This window comes from Podarcis pityusensis (assembly GCF_964106645.2).
Source record: "Podarcis pityusensis genome assembly, chromosome: 7".
Taxonomy (NCBI): domain Eukaryota; kingdom Metazoa; phylum Chordata; class Lepidosauria; order Squamata; family Lacertidae; genus Podarcis; species Podarcis pityusensis.
In genome coordinates, this window is record NC_138031.1 from 86,964,736 (window position 1) to 86,985,108 (window position 20,373).

Sequence of the window (20,373 nt, forward strand, 5' to 3'; positions counted from 1 at the left end):
CTTGCTGTTACCTGAATATTAACTTAGGGAAGAATCAATTAGATTGGTTGCAAAATGATAATTTCTAAATTAAAACATAACCTTCTTGCAATGCCATCATGCAAAAAGTGTGTGTGGGGGGGCGACTTCCCAGGGCAGATCTGTTGCAGCTGGAGGTACCCAGGGTTTTGCTTTGAGGAGCACGTGAATCAATGTGGAATGCTGGTTGCAAATCTCAGAATGTTTCCTTCACAATAGTTTTATCAAGGTGTCCAGCTGGCCAGTGGGGGCTGATGGGAGTTGTATTCCAAAACATCTGGAAAGTAACAGATTACCAAAGGTTGTCTCACAGGCATACTTTTGCCGAATCAAAGAATCATAGAACTGTAGAATTGGAAGGGACCATGAGAAATCTTTTGCCCAATGTGGGGCTTGACCCATGGCCCTAAGTTTAAGAGTCTTTTGCTCCATTGGTGATAAATATAGTCGTGGGCTTTGTGTGATGGGGACAGCAACAGTTGCTCTTGCTGAATTTTAAGCCTAAAGGGATAAAACTATGCCTGGTTTATACCACCCCATGTTGCATACAGGGGTTTACATGCTAATGTTTTGACATATGAAAAAAAATACATTCTTCAACATAGAATAGATGCAGTCAGGGGGAAGGATTCTGCTGAGACACCTTCCCACTTTATTTGCTTAATATTGTATGAAAGTGTATACAGTTGTATGAGCCTCATCCCTCAATCTGGAGTGGTGAATCTAAGGTTCCAGGTTTATGACCTCAGTGAGAATTAAACCTTTTTCTCACGCAGCATGACTATTGCTATTTATCTCAAACTTCAGGGCTAGGAGATGCCTCAAATAAACAAGGTGGTGCTTTTTTATGAGGTAGTTGGGGGCATCTGAGTCTGCTTTTTAATGAATAATAGACACTTGGCTGAGTTTCCACCTGATCAGTTCTGAAGTGGTTTGACGAGAGAGAGGAAGATTCTCCTTAATGTCAGCCAGTGGGTAATTCTAAATTGTCACACAGGCACAGGAATTGAGTGCCAAGCATGATCAATTTTGCTCTTTAGGAGTTTTTTTAGGAATCCTGTTACACAGAAGCCAGAAAAGTTGAGTTCCTTCTTATCTATATAGTGATGGCATTTTGGAGAGAGAAACCGTTGTCAGCCTAACCTGCCAAATGTGAGGGGAAGACTTGGCAACAGTGGGGTTGACTGTAGAAGATGCAGATGAGCCACCAAGTTCCTTCTGAGCCATGTCCTCCAGAAGGCAGGGTTTGGGCCTCTGCTAATAGATTGGTTGGAAAAATTGGCTCCCTGCTGCCATAGATCTGGTCATTTCAAGCCCAGACTATCAGTCATTCTCCTCCTCCACCCCACTGAGCTATGTTTTGGGGAGGGAAATATTCCACAAGCTGAGCATGTGGGTAATTACATTTTCTCAATGGCACAGGGCTGCATTTTGAAACCTAGGGGAATATAGTTTGTTGTAATAAGATTGACACCAGGATCCCCCAGAACAGCTGACACAACACCACACATCTGTAGCTCACAAGGTTGGCATCTGGACAGGCCCTAAATAGAAAAAGCACACCTATAGGAACCAGAGGTTTAGGAAATATCTTTAATGGGGTGCGGTAGGTCCAGCAGATGCCTGGAAGCCTTAAAAGAGGAGGGGTTCCTCACCCCCTTAAGAGCGTGAAGGCAATACGTGTTGGCACTCTTGGCATTGGGAGACAGCTCTGATGCTTGTTGGCTGGGCTGCTGGCCAGGGTTGGATTGAAGTCAAGAGCTTCTCATTGCCATGTACCCACAGTTGTGACTTGTGGCTCAGCTTGCTAGGCTAGAGTAACTTTGCATAAGAACATAAGAACAGCCTGCTGGATCAGGCCAATGGCCCATCTGGTCCAGTGTCCTGTTTCCACACTGGCCAACCAGATGCCCTCTCCTCTCCTGTGGTTTCCAGCAACTGGTGTTCAGAAGCTTGTTAGATCCTTTGCCTAGTTGAGGAAACACTAAAGCAGGCATGGCCAAACTTGGCCCTCCAGATGTTTTAGAACTACAGTTCCCATCATCCCTGACAACTGGTCCTGTTAGCTAGGATGATCGGAGTTGTAGTCCCAAAACATCTGGAGGGCCAAGTTTGGCCATGCCTGCACTAAAGGGTACTACATCAGGTAGGTGGTTCCGTTAGATCAGCCCACAGTGGGGTCCTATTCTGCAGATAGGAAAGCAAGTGGGCCAACACCTTGGCTAGGTCATCCCATGCATGCTCAGTTTGCTCATATAGTGGTTGATGTCTGGGAAACACTCCTACTGTCTACCTAGGCTGGCTGAGGTGAAGCATGGTCATCTTCATGCCACCTTGACCAACTTTGACCTTGTGTGCTGCTAAAACTATTCTCCAGCATTGCTGGTACAAAGATTGCATCATTTCTCTTTGCATCTGTCTCTGCTGCATTGCACTGAGTGCTGGAGATGGATCTGTATTATATGTATTCTATTAAAATGATTGCCCATTTGTCCCAGCAACTGTTGGTGCAACCTGAAATCTGCTGGCACCTAGAGATGAATCCAATATGCAAATCTCCCCAGACTGTTTCAACAGCAGATCCTGCAGCTTCATGCCAGGGTCCCCCCCCCTTCTCCCCCAGCTGCTTTCCTAAACATCCATCCTGAGGAGGAACTGGAACATTTGCACCATTCTGGTGTGTCATACATGCAAACTTTAAAACTGAAGATTTAAGTTTCTTTCTTCCCTGGGCCTCCCTCCTTCCTTGCATGCTGTTCTACCCACATGCCAGATGAAGACCTTCTGCTCCTTCAGCAGCCACTGCAAATTCCTTGTTTAATAGCTAGGTGACATCACTCTTTTAGCCAATGGTGAGCCCTTCTGAAGCCATTTGGCATTTTTATGTTAATAGTGGCCGTGGGTGGTTAACAATGGAGACTGGCTCATAGGATTAGTAATAGGGCATGAAGCCTTCCCCTGTTCCAGACCCGCAAAGCATGACAATAGTCAAAGTGTTTACAAGCCAAGGATTTTTCATTCGCCTGTGGGAAAGTAAGATAATTAACTTTGTCTACCAGCTAGCAGCACAGCGCTGTACTGAATCTCTAACACTGTTCTTCTCAGTATTGCTGCTGCAAGCAGAGAGCGGAGGAGACGTATTCTGTTCTGCATGATGGAAGCTTGGTTCAGACATGCATGTACTTCATCATTAGTCAACACACAGATGGGAACAAATGAGAAATCTGAAATGGGAACAAACTCCTCCGCTGAATCACTGCAGATAGCAATGTCAGGCCATGTTGTAGTAGTAATGGCTACATATGATTTCCCTCCTGACCAAAATGTGCAGGGTGATCTTGAGATGGAAAATTTAGTTAGGGAGACACCCAAATGCTAAAGCAGTGGTGTGGGAACTTCTAGCCTGGAGGACCAATTATGGATCATAGCTGCTGCGTCCCTCACAGGGGACCTTCTAGGAAGCAGAGCCCACCACTCAGTCAGCTCCACTTCCAAGCACCTCTTACAGTTAAAGAAAAAGATTTCAAGGTTTAGGTTTTATTAGGTCCCAACAAGCTCTTTTGCAAAACATGTTTTAAGTGCAATGTGTAATCAGTTTTAATATTTCCTGGACGGTTTTAGTGTATGAGTTGTGCAGATGGCTTCTGGAAGACCTAAATCACGTCATCTTGTGCAGCTTGTAGTTCATGTGCTTTATTTGTTCCTTTTTATTCTAATCTCTGTTTTCCAACAAAACAAACCCTACTTTAATTGTGTTATCTCATTTTTCCTTAGTTTTTGTAAAATTCTAACACTGTGCTCTCCCTTCCTCTCCATTTCCTGTTGCCCCCTCCCTTCGGTGTTATTGAAAGTTGTTGTTGTTGAAAGTTGTTGAAAGTTTCACACTCCTCTTTTCAGTTTTGGGGTGCCTATGGTTTCACGATGTTGGATTCTTGCTGTGCAGTACAATTAATATTTTTATTATTAAAGTTTCCCCCTTGCTAGGTCCTCTCCCTCCTCGCTTGTTCTTTAAGTAATCTAGCAACTGTGTTGCTCACTGCCAGCCTCTTATTACTCACTTGCCCGGGGGGGGGGGCACATCCCTGTGTCACTAGTTTTCTGACCGATTGTCCACAAAAATCTAGGGGAGGTTATTTCTCCCCCCACCCAATCAAAGAGTCTGGGCTTGTGGGACAACTACAACATCTCCCACTCTGAAAGTCAGCAGACTCAGAAAGTTGCACCCACTTCTGGGAGAAGTTAAGAGCCTTTCTCTTTTTAATATTTTTTAAAGTTTCCTTGTAGAAACACCTATAGATAGATCTGCCCATAATTTGACAGGCTGAATCCACTCTTTAGGAGCAACTTTGCCTGCAGATTTCATTCACTTATGTGAAAAGGAGGAAAGTTATATAGGTGTTTCTAAATTCTCCATTATAGTCAATGGAGAAGGGGTGGGGGTCGATCCGAAACAGATAGGGTTACTTTCCAACAGATGCAAGGCAAATCTTGTGACCTAATAATTGCCTATACAGTGGTAACTCGGGTTAAGTACTTAATTCGTTCCAGAGGTCCGTTCTTAACCTGAAACTGTTCTTAACCTGAAGCACCACTTTAGCTAATGGGGCCTCCCGCTGCCGCCGTGCCGCTGGAGCCCAATTTCTGTTCTCCTCCTGAAGCAAAGTTCTTTTTTTTATAAAATTTTTTATTCATTTTCCAATTATTTTTATACAATCAGCTCATATTTAATCACACAATCATCAATTTTTGACTTCCCTCAGTTTCTCTGCCAATCTTTCGTTAAGATTTCTATTGTTAACGCATTTCTAACCTTATTATTGCCTTTAACCATTCCTTTTCCTTTCTCCTACTTTCTTTTTTACAATATTTCTTAATTTTTCACAGAGACTCTTCAAAACCAACAAGCGTTGTCTGTACATCACATATGCTTTTCAGATATTCTGTAAATCTCCCCCAATCCTCAATAAACTTTTGGTCTTTCTGATATCGAGTCTTCCCAGTTAGTTTGTCCAATTCTGCGTATTCAGTCAATTTCATTCTCCATTCTTCCACTGTTGGAATTTCTTCCTGCTTCCATCTTTGCGCCAGAAGTATTCTTGCTGCTGTAACTGCGTATTGGAAAAGTTTAGAGTCTTTTCTATTAATTTCGTTACCTACCAGTCCTAGTAGGAATGCCTCTGGTTTTTTAACAAATGTATATCTCAACATCTTTTTCAATTCATTATATATCATTTCCCAGAAGCCTTTCACCCTTTTGCACTCCCACCACACATGATAGAAAGTTCCTTCTTTTTCTTTACATTTCCAACACTTGTTACATGTTTTATACATTTTCGCCAATTTAACTGGCGTTATGTACCATCTATATACCATTTTCATTACATTTTCCTTCAATGCGGTACACGCCGTAAATTTTAACCTTTCATTCCATAATTTAGTCCAGTCATCATATTGTATATTATATCCGAAATCTCTCGCCCAATGTATCATTACCGATTTTACCTCTTCATCTTTTGTATGCCATTCCAGCAACATTTTATACATTTTAGACAAATTTTTATACTCATTATTCAATACCTCTGTTTGAAATTTTGATTCTTTTCCTTCATAGCCACATATTTTACAGTCTTTTTTAAACATTTCACTAATCTGATAATAATGCAACCAATCATAAACAAATTCTTTCACCTCTTCATAAGTTTTCATTTTCCATTTACCCCCTTCTCTTACTATCAATTCTCCATAGGTTATCCACCTCCCCTTCATATTTATCTTTTTCACACTCATCACTTCCAATGGTGAGATCCAATGGGGGAGTCTTGGTTCCAACAGATTTTTATACCTCTCCCACACCTCTATCAAAGATCTACGGAAAATGTGGTTTTCAAAACCTTTATGAATTTTTCTCTTTTCATACCATAGATATGCATGCCACCCAAATCTATTGTCAAATCCTTCTAAATCCAACAACTCTCAATTCTCTAGTCTAATCCATTCCTTTAACCAACAGAGGCATGACGCTTCATAGTACAGTTTCAAATCTGGCAGGGCGAAGCCACCTCTTTCTTTCGTATCTGTCAATAACTTAAACTGAATCCTTGGCTTCTTACCCTGCCAGATATATCTTGAAATTGTTTTTTGCCATTCTTTAAAAGTTGATGCCCCTTTGATTATCAGTAGTGATTGGAATAGAAATAACATCCTTGGCAGCACACTCATCTTTATCATAGATATCCTCCCCAAAGCAAAGTTCTTAACCCAAGGTACTATTTCTGGGTTAGCGGAGTCTGTAACCTGAGGCGTATGTAACCCGAGGTACCACTGTACCAGTGTTGTAACCTGCATTCAAAGGGGATTAGATGACCTTTGAGGCCCCTTACAATTCTAAAATTCTATGGCAGACAACACATTGTTGGACTTTGACTCCCCTTGGTCCCTGCCTGCACAGCCAGTTCTCCCTCTCTGGTGTAGCAAAGCTACGTGGGCGACGTGCCTCTTCTTATTCTCTTGAAACCTTCTTAATGCTGTTCATGTATAAATAAATCTGGATCTAAAGAAGTGAGAGTGGCATAGTGCCCTAGCACAATCCCCAGCAGAGCCAATGCCTTCCATACGCACCCACATTTATCCAATGAAAATAGGGACGTCCTATTCCATAATGATACTAATAATTTTATTATTTATGCCCCACCCATCTGACTGGTTTGCCCCAGCCGCTCATGGCTTCCAACATATATTAAAACACAATAAAACATCAAACATTTAAAACCTTCCCTATACAGGGCTGCCTTCAGATGTCTTCTAAAATTTGTATAGTTATTTATCTTCTTGGCTTGGGGGGGTCACACAACTCCATACCCTCCAACATGATGAAAATAGGGACGTCTTAAGGAAAAGTGGGATATTTCAGTATCAAATCAAGAAACCAGGATGGCTTCTGTAAATCTGGGACTGTGCCTGAAAAATAAGGACACCTGGAGGGTCTTTTGCTTGTGATGGAATTCTCAAAGTGGACCAGTTTTTCACATTACATGGTTTTTTTTCTCTGCAGCTTTTATTTTTTGGGAAGAGAGCCAAGTGCAGGCCCCGGATCAGCAGGCATGTCTTACCTATAGAGGCTAGTGGTGCAGGGCGCCAAGGTGCCAAGTTCTGGAGGGCGCCAGGGAAGAGGTTTAGGCTGGATGCAGCGCCTCCTGGCATCAGCTCACTGCCCTCACCACGCCGTGCCGAAGCAGTGCCACGCCTGGAACCTCCGCCTGCCGTGGCCACCGTGGCATGAAGCATCCAGCTGAGCCTGGAGGCCCTGCGTCCAGCCTCCGCCTCTTCCCCGCCGGAAGAGCCGCCCTCCAGCCACTGCATGCCTCCTCCAGCCCCGCCAGCAGTGCCCTCTTCCCTAAAAAACTCTGGGAAATGGGGTTGGGGGGGTGCCGGAAGGAGCTTTGCACCACGGTGCCGGATATGCTTAAGATGGCCCTGCGGATCAGTGTTGCTTATACCCAAATATGTGACCTTTCTCTAGGGATTCTGAGTGCATGGCATCAGAAGTCTTTGTTTGGGCCCCCAAAGAAGTGTGGTAGCCAGAACAGCTCAGTGGTAGCAGTGGGATTAGTGCAGCTATTGCTTGGGAGATGTGAGGTGGACGTGTCCATAGAAATGCAGCCCCTCCCTGCCCCTTGTGGCTGCGAGCTGGAGTGGTGAGAGACCCTCTGTGTGCTAGAAACAAGAAAGAGTTTTCTGTCCTCAGGTCAGATGTGCCACCATGGAAGAATACTCCCCAGTTCTTTCTACATGCACTGCCTGACCCTTGGCCTGCAGACAGAGCAGAGACCCTCAGCTCCAGCAGCTTTTCCAGTCTGATGACGCCGATCCCCTCTTTGTCTGCTGGGACAGAGGCTGAATAGAGCATTTGCCAAATATGATATACATGAAAATATGCAGGAATGCAAGCGCTTAACCTCCTCTATGAAGCACATCTTGGCACTTTCTTTCCTGGGCACCAAGTCAGGGTCAAAAACACAAGGGGAAGGGGGGGGGACCCCATTTGTCACCAGCCACAGCATTCCCTGATTGAATCAGCACACAGAAAAGCCAAGATGAGGTTACAATCAGATCATGAAAGAGTGACCATCAAGACATGGCAAAAGACAGCAGGCAGCAAGGGGAAGGATGGCACACGACAGGCAATGTCATCACTTTGAGGAAGGGCAGATAGCAGAAGGATGGTTGCTGTTGCCATTACAGAAAACTAAGGGGCAGCAGAAATTTCCTGCAGCTCCCCTCCAAACCACAAAGCAAACTTCATCAGATAGCATTGCCTCTTGTTTCTGAGAGAATATTATCCCGGGCAGCAGAAAGCAGTGTGCAGATGCTCACCCAGGCCCTGTGGTAAATGGTGTGTGTGTGTGAGTGACATTATAGGAAAGTCCCTTCTTCCTAATCTACATTGGCTCTTGATATTAATGCTGAGAGAAAGACAATTTGGCATTTCAGAAGCAGTTTCTCTAAACTGTCTTAATATGATGGTGGGCTAAGCCCTTTTTCGTCTTTCGAAACAAAGCCTTTCCCTTTCTGCTGTACCACTGCCTGGACTTTCTCGATCTTGCAGCTTAAAATGTCACACTTACTTGGGACGTGGCCTCACAGAACTTGGTGGCTCTTTCAAGTAATTCTGCATAGGATTGGACTGGACTGCTGCAGTGCAATGCTGATTTTCTTCAGAGGACTGACGCATAGGATGTAGCTGTGCTAGAATGTGCATCTGGTAGCCGCAAAAGGGCTGTAGGACTTAGTTAGGAATGTGACCTTAACAGCACATTGCTGTTGAGGTAGTTTCCCTCACACTGAGGAGCAAACAATCAACATATTACTTCCTGTCCTGCTGAAATAAAGACCATGCTTGACCCTGTAACCTGAAAGTGATGCCAGGAGGCATTCAGATCATTGTTTTGTTTCTTCCTCTCTTTCTGCAGCTAATTTCCTATACAATTGAGGCAGGAAAAAGGAGCACCTTCAGCAACTGAGGCAAAATTCACTCTGACTCATTTTACTGCATTTGTTAATCTTCACAGGATCGGTGTTTCGTGTTTTGAACATGGGCATGAGCCACAAACCCAGAGTAATGGTTCCTAGTCAGAAAGTGCTGACAAGCAGTGGTGTAGCGTGGGGGTGCAGGGGGAGCCGGCCGCACCGGGCGCAACATCTGGGGGTTAGAGTTAGGGGGCGCAAATCCACGGGTTAGGGGGCGCAAATTACTTGCCTTGCCCCGGGTGCTGACAACCCATGCTACGCCACTGCTGACAAGTCATCTTGCCAAATGCAGTATTTTGCGGCACTAACAAATTTTGAATGACAAGGGAGTAAATTTCTCTCTTTCAAAGTAAGGAATTGAAACTGCACTAGAAAGATGACCAGTTAGTGCAGACCTCTAAGTAGCAAGTCACCTCTAGCCGAAACAAAGTATATTCTGCTTGGCAGCAGTTCAGGATGAATAAACAATTCCCTATTACAGTCCCCATGAAACAGCCCTCCACTAATGGCAGTTACAGGGACAATCAGAAGGCACTCAACTAGGTTTGCTCTGCTCAAGACAGATGACAATCATCCTGCTACCTCCAGTCCTTAAACTGGGGACAGCAAATTAGTTACCCTTCGTGTGCCAGCTATTTTCCTCACAATTCAGAGGGAATCCAGAACTTGCCTTACTAACATTTCTCCCCCCGCCCCGCCCCCAATTATAACATAAGTATGGATGCAGTAGAAATGTAAGAAAGGAGTTGCGTCTGCCCAAGAGAATCAAGGCTGGGGCTAGAGCAGGGGTAGGCAACCTAAGGCCCAGGGGCTGGATGCGGCCCAATCGCCTTCTCAATCTGGCCTGCGGACGGCCTGGGAATCAGCATGTTTTTACATGGGTAGAATGTGTGCTTTTATTTAAAATGCATCTCTGGGGTATTTGTGGGGCATAGGAATTTGTTCATCCCCCCAAAAAAAATATAGTCTGGCCCCCCACATGGTCTGAGGGACGGTGGACTGGCCCCCTGCTAAAAAACGTTGCTGACCCCTGGGCTAGTGAGAGGGAGGGGAAGCTGGCTTTTATTTCCCTTCCTTTTCCTTCCATTTACTCCAAGGAGGATGTTTGAGAAGGACTGTGTGCAGGTTGTTGAAACTTCCGCAGCTGGGATTTTTCCAGTTAGCATCTCAAACATAGTGGAAAGGGCATTGGCTAGCATCTTGGCTTCATGACATCTGGAAGAGAGATCCCTCAGTTGCAGAGCACCCGCTATCGCTGTGCAAAGTTTCTGACTTAACAGTGACTCAGAGGAATAAGTGCCAACAAATGATTCATGCACCTCATTTCCTACAATACATACGATAGTTTTCCTTGCAACGCTCCCTTCAAAGTATTAACAGTACAGCACTCTTGAAATTTTGAAGTCTGCTGAGGTCTTCATGGCACAGCCTTTGATATGGGAACTAAAATTACCGGTAAAACAAAAATAACAATCAAATTGTTCCCTTAAAAAAATAGTCATCTTGGCCCAAGGGAGAAACATTCTAGTTTTATAATGATTAGCACAGAACCCAGGGGCTGCTAACATGTACCTCAATATTATGCTACAGATGGAATCTTGCTTGTTTCTAGTGAATCACTTTAATTAGAATTGCAGCTGTTATCTTTTTGGAAATGTGTACGGAGTCCATCATTATTCATCACAGTCCAAGCAGCTTCCCAACACCTCAACAGTGTATGCTTTAAAAAGAAGAAGAAACTTGACTTACTTTTAACAACAACAAACTAATCAAAGTTGGCCCACATAAGCCACCCACCCATGGGCATAGCCAGGATTTTTTGGGGGGCGGGGGAGAGGCGTCAAGCTGGGGAGGAAAGAACCCCAGCTAGTTAAGTATTTTTATTGATTTACTTGATTTAGAGGGTCAGCTGCCCCCCCCCCCCGCCTGCGTCCATGCACGCAGCCATCCACCCTTCTCAACGAAACTGCAAGATGTGAAAGGAAATTTATGCTTTCTTCAAGGCCGGTGCCCCTCGCCCTGGATCTTCCTAGCTAAGCAAAGGCAGCCAGGCACCACTGTATTGTGATCCTTTCAGCAGGAAAAGAAAGGCAGATCACTTCACAGGATCCATTTGCAGGGAACCAACGGAGGTGGGGGATCCCCAGAACAGCCCTGCTCACTTAGACGGAAGGGAAGCGCAGGCGGTCCGCGTGCAGCAGATCCCTCGCGCGCTTATAGGCTTAAGTCTATCACTTACTCAGAAAGCGGCCAGCAGGATAGTATTTTACCCACCTAGTGACCCAGTTTTGGATAGTCGTGTCATGTTTTGCGATTTACGTGTATACAATTTAGTGGCTCTATAATCCCCAGCCCCGCACAGAGTCCGCTTTCGCCTCCCTTCTACCACGCATGCGCGCGCTGATCCACGAGAGCAGCAGCAGCAGCAGCAGCGAAGCAACGCCTCGCCCCCAGTACGCATGCGCAACCCTGTCTTGGGGACTAGGAAAAAAACCCGAAGAGCAGGCAAGATGGCGGCGCCCGTGGATCTGGAACTGAAGAAGGTACCTGATGGCGGGCGGGGACGAAGCCGGGCAAGGCCGCTTCGTTGGTGGCCAGCCCTTGTCGGGCTAGGCGGCTGTCGGGATTTTCCTCATCGCTCCCGCCCTTCTCAGAGCTCGGGGCGGGAGGGTCTCTGAGGGATGCTCCTCGCGGACTACAACTCCCGTCATCCTCGGCCTCTGACTGTGCTGGCTGGGGAGGGTGGGAGTTGCAGTCAGGGCCGCCCCCCCCCCACGAGGAGTCTCTGTCCCCGTCTTCATTCCCTCCCGAGGGGAGAGACGCCCCGGGCGCCCTTTCCTCTCTCTCTCTCTCTTTTTTTTTTAAATGATATTTATTAAAATTTTCAAAGGATACATTGTATCCTTTCCTCTCAACTGGGTGGAGGCGGGAAGACACTCTTCAGACCCCCCTTCATCCCGAGGGGGGGGTGTCTACGAACCATGTAACCATCGTGGCTTATATAGTTTTCTCCCCCTCCCCTGGATACTTTTATTGGGGTTTCCTCATAGATCCAAAACAATACAAATAAACGTATCTACCCTGTGACTTGTATCCCTGCTCCCTGCTCCCTTCTCGGGACGAAAAGTGTCTGGTACCTTTTCGCCTTCTTTTCATGTTATTGTTAATAGTTTGATCTGTTTCCCATGAATTTGGCTAAGCTCCTTTTCAAATCATGTAAGCTAATAGCCGCCGCCACCAATTGCGACGCCACGCCTCTTCTGTCAATATTGTAAAAAGGTTCAAAAATAAAGACTATATAGAGAAAAGTTAATTTGGCTGCCCTGTATCTCAGCTTCATTACATGCCCCACATTAGGAGAGAAAAGGTAAACTTTCTCTCTTTTTTTTACTTTTCTCCCAGCCTGTTCATAAATTTATTACAGACGCTGAAAATGTCAGGGTTAAGGGTAAGGCCTGTTCTGTCACGCACCAGAAGTAAAGGGGCCCCATCTTAATTTCCATGCCTTATGGCAGTGGCACAAGCAGTGGCCGCCTGTGAAGCCTCACAGTGGTGGTGGGAGGCAGTGGCAGTCTGCCAGGCCATGTCGTGGCAGCAGAAGCAGCAGTACCTGGCAGCAGTGGCACAATAATCAGCAGCCTGCAAGGCCTTGCCACGGTGGTGGGAGGCAGTGCCAGAAGTGGCAGCAACCTGTGAGGCCTTTTGGCAGCAGAAGTAGCAGTGGCCTGCAAGGCCTTGCAGTGGCAAAAGCAGAGGTAGCCTGGTGGCGGTAGCAGCAAAAACTGCAGCAACCTTGCAGGCCTCGTCATGGTGGTGACAGAAGTGGCAGCAGCCTGCCAGGCTTTGCCACGGCCTGCAAGAGCTCGCTGCAGCTGTGGGAGGTGGTAGCAGTAGCAGCATGCAGGTCCTCACGGCTGCAGCAGCACAAGCAGTAGCGGCCTGCGAGGCTTCACTGTGGCAACAGGAGGTAGCCGTAGAAGTGGCAGCAGCCTGGCAACAGTGGCACAATAATCAGCGGGTTGTGAGACCTCGCCACAGCAGTGGGAGGTGGTTGCAGAAGTGGTGGCAGCCTGCGAGGTGTTGTTGCAGAGGCGGCCTGCATGGCTTCGTGATGGCAGTGGCAGAAGAGGGGACAGCCTGCCCCGGCAAGCCCTCGCAGGCCGCTGCCACTTCTCAGTACTGCTGAGAAGCCTCGCAGGCTGCTGCTATTTATGCTGCTGCAATGAGGCCTCGCAGACTGCCGCCGATACTACTGGATTGCTGTAGCGATGCTGATTTTGTCACTACCACCACCTGCCTTTGCTACTCCCGATGCTCTGAGGTTTTACAGAATGCTGTTGCTATTGCTGCTGCTTCTCTCCATTGCGGTGAGGGTTCTCAGGCCACTGCTGCTGCCACCACACGACCTCACAGGGTGCCGCTGCTCCTGTGAATACAAAAAGGCCTCACAGACTGCTGTTGCTCTTGCTATCACCGTGGTGAGGCCTCACATGCCATCACTGCTTGTGCCTCTGCTGCCAGGGTGCCGCCGCAATAACAGCCTTGCAGGCCACTGCTTCTGTCACCTCCTCCTGCCGGCATCACAAAATGGCCTTGTAGGCTGCTGTGGCTTCTGCCACCACCTCCCACCACTGCAGCAACCACTGTTTCGGCCACCGCCAGGCCACCGCCATTTCTGCTGCCCAGCAAGCCTGCTGTCAGCCCCCAATTATTTGACTTCACTATGACTCATAACATTTGCTAGCTAAGCCCAGAGGCAAAAGTCCTGTTCGGATGCATTTTGGCTTGCCTGCTGATGAAAGTGACTGGGTGGCAATTGATAATATTGTCATTTATCAGTTTTTAGACCCTTAAGTAGTAGCAGTTGCCTGTTTGCCTCTGCATAGTTCCATCCTTATTGTTGTGATATATTGATATATTGTGATGTATTTTGGATGCATATTGGCTCCTGCTGATGAAAGTGGCTGTGTGGTAATTAATAATATCGTCAATTACCTGGTTTAGACCCCTAAATAGTAGCCATTGCCAGTACGTTACCCTGTTCACTCTGCATAATTCCATCCTTATTTCAGACATTGTGATGTTTAGCTCGTGATATATTGCAGTGTTTTGCTGGTGATATATTGCGATGTTGAAAACCAGATATCGCCCAGCCTTCTCACACATTGTAATTTGTGAAATATTGCCAGGTCATACATTATGAAACAGTTATGTGAACTTCAAAGCGGTTTTGGACGATATATTGATAGCATTGTCATCTATTACAACTGATATATTAAATATGCATTTAGTGGGAGGGGGGTGTTAGGTCCTCAGTTCACTGAGAACTTTCACTCTTAGGTCATATAGTTAACAATTAACAGCTCTGTAGTAGTTTACCCTCCACAGCAATAAATGGTGGTAAGCTTCCTCCCTACCTACTGTTGCTGTGTAGGACAAACTTTCTCTGCTTGTTGAATGAAGGGAGGCAGCTTGGTGAATGCTTGGCTAGCTAAGCAAATGTCAATGAATGAGTCAGGCCAGCTGTTTTACTGGAGAGGAACAGAAATGCTACAGAGGGATGATGTAGCAGAGGCCATATACCCTAGCTGCTTAGTTCTTGGAGAATTATTTTTACTTTCAGTGTAATCATATTACTGTTGATTAATTTGATACTGTTACCTGATACATTTTTGACTGTTGATCCATAGGTTGTAAGTCATGAGTGGGCAGCCTTTTTTGAAGTTGGACACATTCCCTCAAGGGAAAATGGTTCAGAGCTGGACACCTGAATTGGAAGGAGCTGGGAGTGGGCAGGACCAAAGCCAAAAGTGGTTGCCTGTTCTCTGTTCCCCAGCTTCTCCCATTCATCGACCAATCAATTTATCCACCCTTTCTTTCTCAGACACACAAGCATGTGCTTCATCCATCCATCATCCATCCATTCTGTCTTACATTTGCTTTATCTCACTGTGCTGTCACCCATCTTTATATATGCCCGGTTTTTAAAACTTCACTGCATTGCCCCAATTGCTCATTCTGTCACTTATTCTTCATTTCTTTTCTCAGGCCCCACCCTGATACGTGCTTTACAAGACTTTTTCTGTGTGATTCAACAGCATGTACTTGCCACTGATTTTGTCCTGTGATGCCAGACCATAGCATGCCAGATAGAGTGTCAAGTAGACACTATGTGGTTGGTCCTCTGAGCATAGCTGCCAGAACAGATGCTTTGAAGCAGCTCTGGTATCTGCTGTCACAAGGCAGACTATAGAGCACACCAGATTGATGATAAATGCTGTTAAGCCATAGAGGAAAGTTATTCAAAAATGCAGACAGAGGGAGGTGTGGAAAGGTGTTGATGGCTGGGGAAGATCACATAAGTATTTTTGTTGGCAGGAAAAAAACAGTGGTGGCAGCAGGTGAAATTGGAAGGGCTGTAGGGATGGGGAACCCTTTTCTGTTGAGAACTGCATTCCCTGTAGCGGTATTCAATAGGACAGTAGAGGGGACCAGAACAACTCCCTGTTGCACATGCATGCTCCCACTCCTGAGCTCCTAGTCATCTTCAAGAGATGGGAACAAGTGGGGCAACCCAGCAAGATGGGTGGGGTATTATTATTACTGTTATTTTTAAATTGCGATTATTATTATTGCTTATGGTTCCTCTCCTCTGCTGGAAGCTTTTGCTTCCTTTTCTTGACAGTGCTTGCAGCCAGGGACAAATTCTTTATCCATTCAATAGTTGGCTGAATCTGGTCAGGTGATATAAGAGGTGAACTGGGGAGATAGTAGACACAGCTTCTTAGTAAAAGGTTCATAGAATCATTGATCTTAAAGTTGGAAAAGACCCCAAGGGTCATCTAGTCCAACCCCCTGAAATGCAGATATCCCAACTAAAGCATCCATGACAGAAGACCATCCAACCGCTGCTTAAAACCTCCAATGAAGGAGAGTCCACCACCTCCCAAAGGAGTCTGTTGCACTGTCTAACAGCTGTTACTTTCAGAAAGTTTTTCCTTATGCTTAGTCAGAATCTCTGTTCTTGTAACTTGAAGCCATTAGTTCGGGTCCTACCCTCCAGAGCAGGAGAAAACAAGCTTGCTCCATCTTCCATGTGACAGCCCTTGAGATATTTGATGATGGCTAACATATCTCCTCTCAGTCTCTTATTCAGGCTGAACATACCCAACTCCCTCAACCTGTCCTCATAAGGCTTGGTTTACAGACTCTTGATCATCTTGGTAACAACAACAACAACAACAACAACAATAATTTATTTATACCTCGCCTATCAGGCTGGGTTTCCCCAGCCACTCTGGACTGCTCCCAACAGAATATTAAAAGCACAATAAAACATCAAACAATAAAAACTTCCCTAAACAGGGCTGCCTTCAGATGTCTTCTAAAAGTCGGATAGTTGTTTATTTCCTTGACATCTGATGGGAGGGCGTTCCACAGAGTGGTTGCAACTACTGAAAAGGGCCTCTTCCTTGTTCCCTGTAATCTCACCTCTTGCAATGAGGGAACTGCCAGAAGGCCCTCAGCGCTGGACCTCAGTGTCCAGGCAGAATGATAGGGGTAGACAGAATTAAGTTTAAGATATTAACCGATACGAAAGAAAGAGGGGGCTTTGCCCTGCCAGATTTAAAGTTGTACTATGAGGCCGCAGCGTTCTGCTGGCTAAAAGACTGGCTACTTCTTGAAGACACTGACGTGTTGGATTTGGAAGGGTTTAACAATGCTTTTGGATGGCATGCATACTTATGGTATGACAAGGTTAAAGCAAATAAGGCCTTTAAGAACCATATTGTCAGAAAATTAGTCTGGACAAAATATAAAGACTTGCTGGAAAATAAAACTCCAAGGTGGCTTTCACCCTTGGAAGCTAAGGCCCGAAAAAGACCCAATATGGAGGCTAAATGGCCAAAATATTGGGAAATATTAGAAAAAGATGGAAACAATTGTAAATTGCAGAGTTTGGAGAAAATGAAGGATAAAGTGCGAGACTGGTTACATTACGCTCAGATTAAAGAAGTTTTTAAAAATGACAAGAAACTAGGGTTCCAGGTGGAGAAATCGAAACTAGAAACAGAATTGTTAGAACCAAAGACTAAGGTACTTTCAAGGATGTATAACTTGCTGTTAAAATGGAATACACAAGATGAAATGGTTAAATCGGCTATGATAAGGTGGGCACAGGACATTGGGTATAATATCATGTTTGAGGACTGGGAAAGGTTGTGGAGTACTGGGTTGAACTTTACTGCATGCAATGCTTTGAAAGAAAATGTAATGAAAATGATATATAGATGGTATATGACCCCAGTCAAACTTGCAAAAATTTACCACCTGTCTGATAATAAGTGTTGGAAATGTAAAGAGAGTGAAGGAACATTCTTCCACCTCTGGTGGACCTGCCCTAAAGTGAAGGCGTTCTGGGAAATGATTTATAATGAACTGAAAAAGGTATTTAAGTATACCTTCACAAAGAAACCAGAGGCCTTTCTTTTGGGTATTGTCGGCCAAGGGGTGGTAAAGAAGGACCGGACATTTTTTATGTATGCAACAACAGCAGCAAGGATACTACTTGCAAAGCATTGGAAAGCCCAAGATCTACCCACACTGGAAGAATGGCAGATGCAACTGATAGACTACATGGAACTGGCTGAGATGACCGGCAGAATTCGTGACCTGGGAGAAGAGAAGATGGAGGAGGATTGGAAGAAATTTAAGAATTATTTACAAAAATATTGCAATTTGAGTGAATGCTAAGCAGGATGCTAGATCATAAATAATTGAGCACCACTAACTTAGATGACTTAAGATAATAAGTGAGATTGAGAAAATATAACTCTTTCTGAGAATTATAAGATTATAAATATATAGATGGGATACAAGAATGTAAATAAGATAATAAATTGCTGGTAAAAAGTTATAACGATGAAAGTGGGAGCGGGAGATGTGAGGAAGTCCAAAAAAAATGTGAAAGTATGTTAAGATATTTGTTATACTGCCTGTTACATTTATTTTTATTGTAAACTCCAATAATTTTTTTTTTTTTTTTAAAAATGATAGGGGTAGAGAGGCTCCTTCTGGGCCGAGGCTGTTTAGGATTTTAAACGGCACCACTAACACTTTGAATTGTGCTCGGAAACATACTGGGAGCCAATGTAAGTCTTTCAGTACCAGTGTTATATGGTCTTGGAGGCCATTCCCAGTCACCAGTCTATCTGCCACATTCTCCTTGGTCTCCAATCTGTTAGGGTTATCTTGATTCCTGATTCTGTCTTCTGCAGCATTAGCTACCCCTCCCAGTTTGGTGTCACCTGCAGATTTGTTAAACATCCCCTCAATTCCTTTTTTCAAGTCGTTCATAAAGATGGTGAACAACAACTGGCCTGACACAGAACTCTGCGGCACCCCGGTTGTCACTACCCCCCCCCCCGATGGTGAGGAATCAATAGTGAGCACTTTTTGAGTTTGGTCAAACAGCTGCAAATCCACCTAACAGTTACCTCATCCAGCCCACATGTTACTAGCTTTTCTGCAATAATGGGGGACTTTGTCAAAAGCCTTACTGAAGGTGAGATACACTACATCCATAGCATTCCCCTAATCTACCAAGCTTCTAACTCTGTCAAAAAAGAAATGAGATTTCATAGAATCATAGAGTTGGAAGAGACCACAAGGGCCATTGAGTCCAACCTTGCATGATCTGTTTTTGAGAAATCCATGCTGGGTTTACTGCATGTATACTTTACAACTACACTGAAACTCTGTGTGAAGTCAGTCATTGATCGTTTTACTAACTCTAGCTGCATTTATGCTGTTGCTTTCCATATCAGGCTTTTACAGAACTTCAAGCCAAGGTCATTGATACCCAGCAAAAAGTGAAACTGGCAGATCTGCAAATAGAGCAACTGAACAGGACGAAAAAGCACGCACATCTTACTGATACAGAGATTATGACTTTGGCTGATGAAACCCGAATGTATGAAGGTGTAGGAAGAATGTAAGTAAATGTCTCACTGGTTCCCTTTCAGAAGGACTTGGCTACTAGTAACTCCCTGAAAACCTTTTGTGTACTTTTAATACTGCTCCAACCACTTCTGAAAATCTGTTTTGCCATATTTTCACAGCTGAACCAGGTTGGGGAATGCCACTGTTTACCTAACCCTGATTAGACTAAATCCAAACTGAATGAAAACATTTTAGGCCTCAGGTAAACTTAAATCAGAACTGAGTGGAAACATTTACTGGTGTGACTCTCTGGTTATATCTGCCAAAATATACTTGCCAGGGTAAACATGATATAGTTTCAGCTGTAGGCTTCTGATGCACAAGGACTCTCACTAACATGTAGTGTTCTGTGGCTGAAATATGAGATATGAGTAGAGAGAACTTTGATTTGTCTTCATAGGTTCTGAAGATTCTGAATTAATTCTTCACAGCATTAAAAATATGCTAAACATTCGTATATTGGAAGTGCTTATGCCACACTCTGAAATACAGTCTTGAAAATTGAATGTTAGGAAACTTCAGATGTGTTGATGAGGGAAATCTTAAATAATCTCTATTTCTAAACTTTATAAATGTGTTGTTTATGTAATGATGTCATAAAATCTTCATTGAAAACAGACTAATAGCCATGTTATGTGTAGTTGCAAATTGGAACCTTAGTGTCCGATTTTCCTGCCATAATGATAAGACTGGCTTTATGTGCAGTGCTATTCCTGGAGAGAGCCTGTAGTTCATTAAACCCAGCAGAGTGGGAACTGGTGGTAGTGGGAATGGTGAGGGTGTGGGGAGGGAGGTGCAAGAGCAAGCTGTCTGATAGATAAGAATGGGTTCTAGCCAACTAACTCCTACTCAGAGTAGACTCATTGAAATCAATAAACATGGCAAACTTTAATCAATTTATTTCAGTGGGTCTACTAATTGGAGTTAGTTGGATATAGTCTAGTGGAAATTAGGGGTGAGAATTGTAACTTAATTGGTGATAGAAACAATTTTGCTAGGCTCTTAAATGGATGATTATAGAATTACTTGGAATTTTGCTTCTCTCATTTGGGGTGAAAAGTGGGTTGTTTTTGTTTCTAAAAATTGCCTTTGGAGTCCCTTTTTGATATATTTGATGGTAAGTATGCTCAGATTTGGAGAGTTGAGAATCTTATTGCAAATCAATAAACAGCAATATTGGAAAAGGAGAGAATTCCTGATGTGACGTCTGGTGAAAATGAAGTTGATAGAGTTTCAGAATGTGGGGAAATTGTTTTAAGTCTTATAGAGGGTTTCGGATTCTTCTACCCCAAGTTGCTACCTTTCAGTGTACTAGAAATGTGCCAA

General features: G+C 44.5%; 1 protein-coding gene and 1 long non-coding RNA gene across 3 annotated transcripts in view; one reads left to right on the top strand and one right to left on the bottom strand.

Annotated features, from left to right (window-relative positions):
• Window positions 1-4,687: 4,687 nt before the first annotated feature.
• On the bottom strand, window positions 4,688-11,862 carry LOC308482272. Of its 2 annotated transcripts, none has more exons than XR_013989176.1 (3): window positions 11,593-11,862; window positions 10,618-10,765; window positions 4,688-5,126 (listed from the first exon to the last, which is right to left on the bottom strand). It is a non-coding gene; the product is annotated as an uncharacterized lncRNA (long non-coding RNA). The 2 variants fall into 2 exon arrangements; XR_013989177.1 differs by lacking the exon at window positions 11,593-11,862 and adding an exon at window positions 11,320-11,388.
• PFDN1 (prefoldin subunit 1) overlaps window positions 11,441-20,373 on the top strand; it is a 30,298-nt gene continuing 21,365 nt past the window's right edge. The window contains exons 1-2 of the mRNA XM_081015249.1: window positions 11,441-11,588; window positions 18,873-19,039. Coding sequence (XP_080871375.1) covers window positions 11,505-11,588; window positions 18,873-19,039 — 251 coding nt within the window. The 5' untranslated portion in view covers window positions 11,441-11,504. The remainder of the gene's footprint in view (window positions 11,589-18,872; window positions 19,040-20,373) is intronic.